Below are 9552 nucleotides of genomic sequence, written 5' to 3'. Positions count from 1 at the left end.
TAAATTTATATAATTAAAAATATAGGAGAATTGATCACAGTGAAAAATTGTCTTTTGTAATCTCATGGTTGGTCACATATTTGTAGTTTTTAAAACCTCTCCCAGTAATGGTAATAACAGTGAGGTGGAAGATCAGCACTTACAAGCATACTGGTCAATGATTCTCTAGTGGTGGCATTTTTCTAGTCTTCAAAGTGTTTGCTTTTAAAAGCTTTATTGAATTGTAATTCATATACCATGACATCTATCCATTTAAAGTGTACAACTCAGTGGTTTCATAGAGTTGTGCAGCCATCACCGTGGTCTAATTTTAGAATATTTTCATCATTTAGAAAGAATCCCTGTACCCATTAGCAGTCAGTCCCCACACTCACACCCAGCTGTAGGCAACCACTAACCTACTTTTTTTCTGTGTATATTTGCCTATTTTGGATGTTTCATGTAAAAGGAGTCCTATAATATGTGACCTTTGGTGACTGGCTTCTTTCGTTTAGCATGTTTTCAGGGTTTGTCCATCTTGTAGCATGTATCAGTACCAAATTCCTTTTTATTCCCTAACAGTGGGGATATACCTTACTTTGTATATCCATCCATCTGTTGAGGGACATTTATGTTTTTTCCACTTTTTGGCTATTATGAATACTTCTGCTGTGAACATTCATGTACAAGTTTTTATGTGGATGTTTCCTCTAGGGTACACATCTAGAAGTGGAATTCCACAGTCATATGATATCTCCATGCTTAATAGAGGAATAGCCAAACTGTTTTCCAATGTCACTGTACCATTTTACATTAGCCATGTGCAATGTATTAGGGTTGCATTTACTCCACATTCTTGCTAACACTTATTACTATCTATGTGTGTGTGTGTGTGTGTGTGTGTATGTGTGGTTTTTTTTTTTTTTGAGACAAAGTCTGGCTCTGTTGCCCAGGCTAGAGTGCCATGGCGTTAGCCTAGCTTACAGCAACCTCAAACTCCTGGGCTCAAGCAATCCTACTGCCTCAGCCTCCCGAGTAGCTGGGACTACAGGCATGCACCACCATGCCCGGCTAATCTTTTCTATATATTTTCAGTTGTCCAGCTAATTTCTTTCTATTTTTAGTAGAGACGGGGTCTCACTCTTGCTCAGGCTGGTCTCGAACTCCTGACTTTGAGCGATCCACCCGCCTCGGCCTCCCAGAGTGCTAGGATTACAGGCTTGAGCCATGGCGCCTGGCCCCTGTTTGTGTGTTTAATTATAGCCATCTTGGTGTAAAGTTGTGTCTCATTTTGATTTGCATTTATCTAACGACTAATGATGTTCAGCAGCCTTTATGTGCTTTTTGATCATTTTTTATATCATCTTTGGACAAATGTCTATTCAGGTCCTTTACCCATTTTTGAAATTGGGTTATTTTATTATTGAGATGTAAGAATTTTTAAATATATTCTGGATATAAGTCTCAGGTAAATATATGATTTTTAAACATAATTTCCCATTCTATGGGTTATCTTTTCACTGAGTTGATGGCATCAGATGCAGCATAAAATTTTTACATTTTACATTTTTCTTTTGCCACCTATGCTTTTGGTGGCTTATCTAAAGCCATACTCTAAGAGTATTATAGTTTCAGCTTTTACATTTAGATCTATAATGCATTTTTGGTTAATTTTTGTATAAGGTATGAGGCAGAGGGCCAATTTCATTCCTTTGTATGCAGCTATCTGGTTGTCCTAGCACCATTTGCTGAAGAGACCATTCTTTCCCTATTGAATGGTTTTGGCACCTTTTTTGAAAATTATTTGGTCATAAATATAGAGTTTATTTCTGAACTTTCATTCTGCTTCATTAATCTATGTGTATATATATCTGTAATTTTTCATTTCTTCTTGAGCCCTTTCTAGGAATTTCATCTATGTTATTTGTTGGCATACAGTTTTTCATAGTATTCTGTATAACCCTTTTTATTTCAGTAGCTTCTAGTGCTGTTTCAAAGTATTTTGGGGGTGTTCTCCTTTCCCATATACAATTGGATTTTTATCTTGTAGGAATTTTCACAGCTTTGGTTGGCTGAGCCTTCCTTATCTTTGATCACTTTCACATCTCTATTCTTCTAAAAATATCTTTGCTCTACTTCAGTGGAATTGAGGAAAATGTAGGTAGATAGATGTAGGTTTGCAATCTGCTTGTCATCCAGATTCAATTCTCACGTCTTTGATTCTTGGAAATTAACAACCATTTTTTAACTTCCTATGGTTTTGTTTCAGCCAGTTTGATTGCAAAAATAATCAAGTCTTTCTTTTTAAACTGTTCAGATTTTACACAAAACATGTGAATGTTTAAATATTTGTAATACTAATTCGCATTTGTTTGATTTAATTTCAGAAGCCCTACAAGTGGCAACTACTAGCCCAACTGCAAATGCTACTGGTACTGCTACTACTTCCTCCACCACTGTGGGTGCAGTTAAGCAAGAAACTCACCACTGTACTTCATCTGCAATAAATATCCTGGAAAATATAAACTCTACAGAACCCTCAAAGCCCACCGAACTTGATGGTCTTCCTTCAGACCAATTTGCAAAAGGACAAGACACTGTTGCCATAGAAGGTCATACAGATGAGGAGAACACAGAAAGTGGAGGAGAAGGCCAATACAGAGAACGTGATGAATTTGTGGTAAAGATAGAAGACATAGAGACTTTTAAGGTGATGTGAATTTTTACTGGTGTAACGGTCATATTTTATTTGGAGTGCCTATGATAGCCTTCATAATGATTTCGGTAGCATGCGTCTATCTTGAATAACAAAAAGTTATATTTTTATAATTATCTTAAGTTATATAAGTGTTTGATAAAATCAAACTAGTATATGTCAAATATTTTGAAAAAGAAAATCATTGAAAATAATTATAACTAACTTAGTTTCATATATTAAGATATTTCTGACTAGTCAGTTACATTTCAGTGCTAGTAATTATAGCAGTTTTGAAATGTTAATTTTTTCCAAGGCTCCCAACTCATTATTTTATAGTAGTTTGGAGAAAATCATATTTATATGTTAATAATTTAAAAGGTTAAAGAAAAATAACAGGACTGTCTGGGCGTGGTGGCTCACGCCTATAATCCTAGCACTCTTGGAGGCCCAGGCGGGAGGATTGCTTGAGATCAGTAGTTCAAGACCAGCCTGAGCTAGAGCGACACCCTGTCTCTAATAAAAATAGAAAAATTACCTGGATGTTGCTGTGTGCACCTGTAGTCCCACCTACTTGGGAGGCTGAGGCAGGAAGATCGCTTGAGCCTAGGAGTTTGAAGTTGCAGTGAGCTATGGTAATGCCACTGAACTCTAGCCCAGGCCACAGAGCAAGACTCTGTCAAAAAAAGAAAAAGAAAAATAACAGGACTATCATGTAAAAGTGGAATTAGACTTAATTTCATAATTTCAAGTTGTAGAACCATGAATAGAATGTTACAATTTTATATAAGAATATTATAGCTGGCTGGGAGCGGTGGCTCACGCCTGTAATCCTGGCACTCTGGGAGGCCGAGGCGGGTGGATTGCTCAAGGTCAGGAGTTCGAGACCAGCCTGAGCAAAAGCGAGACCCCGTCTCTACTAAAGAAAGAAATTATCTGGACAACTAAAAAAATATATATATAGAAAAAATTAGCTGGGCATGGTGGCACTTGGGAGGCTGAGGCAGGAGGTTCGCTTGAGCCCAGGAGTTTGAGGTTGCTGTGACCTAGGCTGACACCATGGCACTCTAGCCTGGGAAACGAGTGAGACTCTGTCTCAAAAAAAAAAAAAAAAAAGATTATTATAGCTATGTTTGAGATAACATATTTTCAGGTTTTTGTTTGCTTGCTTTTGCTTTTGCCTTTTTTTAAAAGATGGAGGTGGACAGAAATGGCATTAAAAAGTATAATGAAAAACATAGCATTCAAATCATCTGTATTTCTTTCATTCACAATTAACTACTGTTGATATTTTAGCATATTTGTTTCTGTTCTTTTTAAAAATACACATCGGTTTATAAAATTGCATAAATAATACATGACAATGTCATTAGCAGAAAACCTTCCGATAGCTTTTGCTATACAAAAGGGTAATGGGGTTAACTTTGTATGTTAGTGAACTCCCTATTTCTGGGAGAATTTAAGCAGAAACTGAATAACCAAAGCAGCTTGTAATTTGTTGCATAAATTTATTTATGCATAAATTTATTACATAAATTCAGCTAGAGGTAAGAAATAAAAGGTTGGGCTAGGTAAGTCTTTAAGATTCCTTTCAGCTCTAACATTCTATAAATCTAAAATATGTTGCTACTTTTTATAAGTATAATCAATTCTGCTTAATACAGGAGGCATTAAAAACAGGAAAAGAACCTCCAGCTATTTGGAAAGTACAAAAAGCTTTATTACAGAAATTTGTTCCTGAAATTCGAGATGGGCAAAGAGAATTTGCAGCTACAAATAGTGTAAGTAAAATGTGTGTTCACATTAGCCTTCCTATATTTTGGCAGTGATCTTGGGGAAAATATAGAATAACTTAAATATAGATGTATTTTATATTGAATATTTCTGATAAAATAGCATACTCACTTGCATATGTATATTCATATAGTGAAAAAAGACAAAATTAAAATAGCATAAATTTTGAACTACATGATACTCTGATTCTCTGATTTAAAAATAAAACCAATGGGTAAATACCAGGTATTTAAAATTAAATGACATTATACTGTTGCTTAACTTTTTTGTTTTATAAAGGAAAGGAATTAGTGTTAGTCTATAAAGCATTCAGCTGGACTCAGGCTCTTAACATTGATTATTCTATCAGTCAAATATCCTGATTTGCCAGAAGACTGGCAGAAGTTATTCTTTTGTACTTAAGTAGCTGTTCAATAGATTTGCATAAGTAAGCGTCTGCCAAATGAGATTGCTTTTCTATATATGGGCTTGTAGTCAAGAATGAGCCTGGGATCGTTTTTATAGAGGGTGAAATTAGCCTGTCCAAAGGTGCATTTGGAAAACGTCAAGGATGGTATGTGATAGTCAATAAAACCAACAAATAAGTTTTATGTACAGATTACAGTTATGTAATTCATAGTGTTTTTTTTCTTAGTACCTTGGTTATTTTGGAGATGCAAAGAGTAAATACAAAAGGATATATGTGAAGTTCATTGAAAATGCAAACAAAAAGGAGTATGTCAGAGTGTGTTCTAAAAAGCCAAGAAATAAGCCTTCACAAACTATCAGGTATTTGTTTTCTTATGTAATATGTTTGTTTGTATGTGTGTGTATGTATTTGTATATATACATATATAGGCTTATTATTGACGCTATCATTGTTACAAAGGAGTGCAACGATCAAAGAAACTGATTTTTTTTTCATTATATACTAGTCTGATGAAATAAGTGATTGCTTTGAAGAAATGAAAGGGACACTGTAAAGCTCATAGCTGTCTGTGGTAGGTTGGGTGCCCTTTTCTTTCCCTGAATCCTTTTGGTGTCACCCTAGTATAGTGAAAAAAAAATTGACTTTAGAATCAAAAAGTTTGAGTCCAGTCCAGCTCTTTGTGACCTGGAGAAGACAACTTTTCAGAAACTCCCCCTTTTCATCCATAAAGTGAAAATAGTAATAGAGTGTCAAATTTAAAATGAGATTTTAAAATTTATTTATTTATTTATTTATTTTTGAGACAAGGTCATCCTCTGTTGCCTCAGCTAGAGTGCAGTGGCATCACCATAGCTCACTGCAACCTCAGATTCCTGGGCTTAAGTGATCCTTCTGCCTCAGCCTCCCGAGTAGCTGGGACTGCAGGCACATGCCACCATGCCCAGCTTACTTTGCTATTTTTGGTAGAGATGGAGTCTCACTCTTGCTTAGGCTGGCCTCAAACCCCTGGCCTCAAGCAGTCGTCCCACTTCAGCCTCCAAAAGTGCTAGATTTACTGGCATAAACCACTTCACCTGGCCTGAAATAATTTTTGAGAAACAATTGTGAGACCTATACATTACTAGATAATCATCATATATTAATGTGAATCTGGGTTGTCTGGAATATGAATCTGGAAGACGACTGACGTGACCCTGTGGTTTGTATGAGAATGTATGAGCCTAGATATTCTCAATCTAGTGCGAAGCCGGTCTAATTTAATTAAGATTCCCACCTACTGGAAACAGCTAACTTTATTTTTATGATGAAATTTTATCCACTCAAATCTCCAGACCCAGCATAGAGCAGATATTAAGCCCCTCCAGGACAGATGCATTTGGGTTTCTGTGTCAACACCTGGCACCAGCAGACCCTATGAGTTTCTGAGGGTCAGCGCTAGATGTGGCTGTCAAAGGTTTATCAGGTATTACTTCCCCAAGGCCATTGATCATCTGTTGTACAGCATCATACTCTCTGGAAATGAGTCCATAAAGGAAGGAGAGGAATGAAAAGAGAGACATGGATTAAATTAATAATCCCTTAATAACTGAATATTGAATGGAGTGGTTAAATGTATTTAAAGAAAATTTTATGGAAATCACCACTGACATGTATAGGACTTGGATTTTATTTTGGAGATCTTGGGAGGGTAATTAGCTAATCTTTTCCTCTCCTGTGATTTCTCTTTTTTTCTTAATTGATTTCAGTTTGGCAAGATTTCTGTGTTAATAAAGTTTGTTTGTAACATTGCAGAACTGTTCAAGCTAAGTCAAGTAGTAGCAGTAAAATTTCTGATACTCCAACATCAAAATCTACAACTACAAAAGCCCCTTCCATGAAACCCAAAGTTAAACAAGTAAAAGTAAAGGCTGAGCCACCACCAAAGAAACGGAAGAAATGGAAAGAAGAATTTTCATCATCTCAATCTGACTCATCTCCTGAAATCCATTCTAGTAGTAGTGATGATGAGGGTGAGTTCTCCATGAAGTGGATACCTTGATAACTTTAGATTATCAGCATGAATGGAGAGGAGCAGTGACGCTAACCATTCAAAATTCATTTTTCAGGGGATTGGTCTTCTTAGTAAGTTCTGGTTAGGTTTGTCTTTTTTGTTTTTTTGAGACAGGGTCTTGCTTTGTTGCCCAGGCTAGAGTGCAGTGGCACGATCATAGCTCACTGCTGTCTCCAACTCCTGGGCTCAAGCAATCTTCTGGCCTCAGCCTCTCGAGTAGCTGGGACTATAGGTGTGGGCCACCATGCCTGGCTAATTTTATAAATTTTTTGTAGAGATGGGGTCTCGATATGTTGCTTAGGCTGGTCTCAAACTCCTGGCCTCAAGCAATCCGGCCTTGGCCTCTCAAAGTGCTGGGATTACAGCCATGACCCACTGTGCCCGGCCCTGCTAAGACTTTTATGAAATAAGTTCACATTCCCCAGACACACCAACTGACACACAGTTGGCCCACCCATGCAGCCTTGTAAAACAGAAAAAGCAAAACTCACCTTAATAATGCCAGTTATCTCACCTTTTTGGATAGGATGGAGGTTACATCAGTTGCCTAAGTTTAGAAGCATTCTCTGCTTCTAAACTTCTGGGTCTATGTTTATGCTGTAAAAAAAAGAATAAACAAGCCTAGGAAGGAGGAACTCAAACTATAATTAATACAATATAATTATGTAATAATGTATACTACTGTGTGCATTTTATATATGCATAGTACTGTATATCTGCCAATAGCCAACCATGTGCCCATGACTAAGAAAGGTATCCTCTCTGTGCCTTAGTTTTTCTTTTTTATACAATAAAAAAGTTGAAATAGATGAGTTCTCAAACTCTCTGACCTTAGAATTATTTTACATTTGTTTTTTTTATGTGTGTGATTCGCTTTGTTTTATTAGAAAAAATACTCACGCAAGGTCTACAGTCATCGGTCAATTAAGAATGACTTACAAGAACATGAGGCAATAAAATAAAAATACAGGTACAAACTGTATATCTGAAACCCTTATATTTGGCAATTTTATAACAAATCAAATTTTACAAAGAAGAAAGGAGATTGCAGATTACTTCGAAGATACAGAATTAAGCAGTTAATGAAGTGCTTAAGCAAAAGAAAACAAAAGATAGTAAGAAAACACACTGCTTTTCTTTTCTTCTTAAAAATAAATTACATTTGCTACAGATCATATGGATAATAGAACCATTCCAGAATGTATTATAGTAGCAGTGCTTTTATTTGCAGTTCATTTAATTTTATAAGACTCATTTCAAGTATATAGCTCTTTACCCCATTGTTAATGAATAAAGCTTCCCATCATTTTTATTATTTTTTAATTTTTTAAGGCAAATGAGAAATAATTTATGTGGATCATGGAACCTTTCCCATTTTCTAACCAAAGGTTTAATTCTCTATGCTTGTCTATTTGTTTAATAATTTTAGTGTAAAAACTGCTTTTTTATATCACTGTAGTAAAGTAAACAGCTCCTCAGTTAAGAGTATTTTCTGCTGTTTGACTGCATGTAACCACATACTTTACAATATGACCTTCCAACAGTAAGGAAATAATTGGTTTTACAATGACTATCAAAAATAAATGCCATCATTCTATTACGGGTATAGGTCCTCCCTCAAAGACTTCCTGAAAGGATGTTTAATACGTTTCGTTCTTATAGGTATTAACAGTAGTATGTAGTCCCCTAAGTCTACAAAAGATATTTATTATTAAAGAAGGTGCTTTATTAACAGTTATTCTGGCAGCACTGAATTATAATATTCTTCAATATTATTTCTACCATGATATATACATTTAACTTCCATGCCTCTAGAAAAACACCTGTAATACATTTTCAAAATATAAAAATACATTACAAATCTCAAAGCAATGTCCTATTACCTGTATGCAGCTTTTGTTTGACACAATATTAACAAGTTACACATATTTCCATTTCTGTAAGTTTAAAAAAATCCATATGATTTCTTGCTTACCAAGCAAGAAAGTGATTTTATTTTCCATTTCAAAACCAACTGTGGTGTATAAAGGTTTTAGTTCAAAGATACTTTTAAAAGAATAGAATTTTTCTTAAATTAAAAAAAAAAAACAACTCAAAAGGCAGGTGCTTTCCTCAGGAAAAAGATTAGTCATACTGCTTAAAAGAAAATTGGAAGATTATTCAAATAATTTGAAAGAGAGGTTTTTTAAAAGCCATTAACAGATTAGTTATATAGGTAAATATTAACATACTATACTCCCCGAGAAAGCCCTCATCCAGAAAAGGGAGCCACCAGGCATACTGCAGCACTCTTCAACAATAACTGTCAGCCCTAATTCAATAGGTGAATTTTTAGTTGATTGTAAATGTCCTTCATTGTTTGCTTAAATACAGATTGACCACTTTTCTTTCAACCTCTTCTGCTGCATTGTTCTGTATAGGTTTGGATCCAAAAGCAAGACTGTATCTTTGGGTAGCTTTGATAAGTAAACTACTTTAGTTTTTAATTGGTGTCATTCACTTTTCATTCACCAACACATCAGGCAGAATGTCTTTAGCATCCAACAAAGCAAACGTTTTATCTTTCTAGAATTGTCTTTTCTCTTAGCTATTACATTACTGCAAAAAACTATTGAGGATCCTAAA

The 9552-nt window shown here is 35.3% G+C and overlaps 1 protein-coding gene across 1 annotated transcript in view; it reads left to right on the top strand.

Annotated features, from left to right (window-relative positions):
* QSER1 (glutamine and serine rich 1) overlaps positions 1–9552 on the top strand; it is an 80458-nt gene that overhangs the window by 52525 nt on the left and 18381 nt on the right. Inside the window, exons 5-8 of the mRNA XM_012649658.1 lie at positions 2367–2689; positions 4339–4455; positions 5103–5236; positions 6669–6886. Coding sequence (XP_012505112.1) covers positions 2367–2689; positions 4339–4455; positions 5103–5236; positions 6669–6886 — 792 coding nt within the window. The remainder of the gene's footprint in view (positions 1–2366; positions 2690–4338; positions 4456–5102; positions 5237–6668; positions 6887–9552) is intronic.

This window comes from Propithecus coquereli, unplaced genomic scaffold (assembly GCF_000956105.1).
Source record: "Propithecus coquereli isolate 6110/MARCELLA unplaced genomic scaffold, Pcoq_1.0 Scaffold30, whole genome shotgun sequence".
NCBI classification, from domain to species: Eukaryota; Metazoa; Chordata; class Mammalia; order Primates; family Indriidae; genus Propithecus; species Propithecus coquereli.
This window is presented reverse-complemented; position numbering and strand designations above follow the sequence as displayed.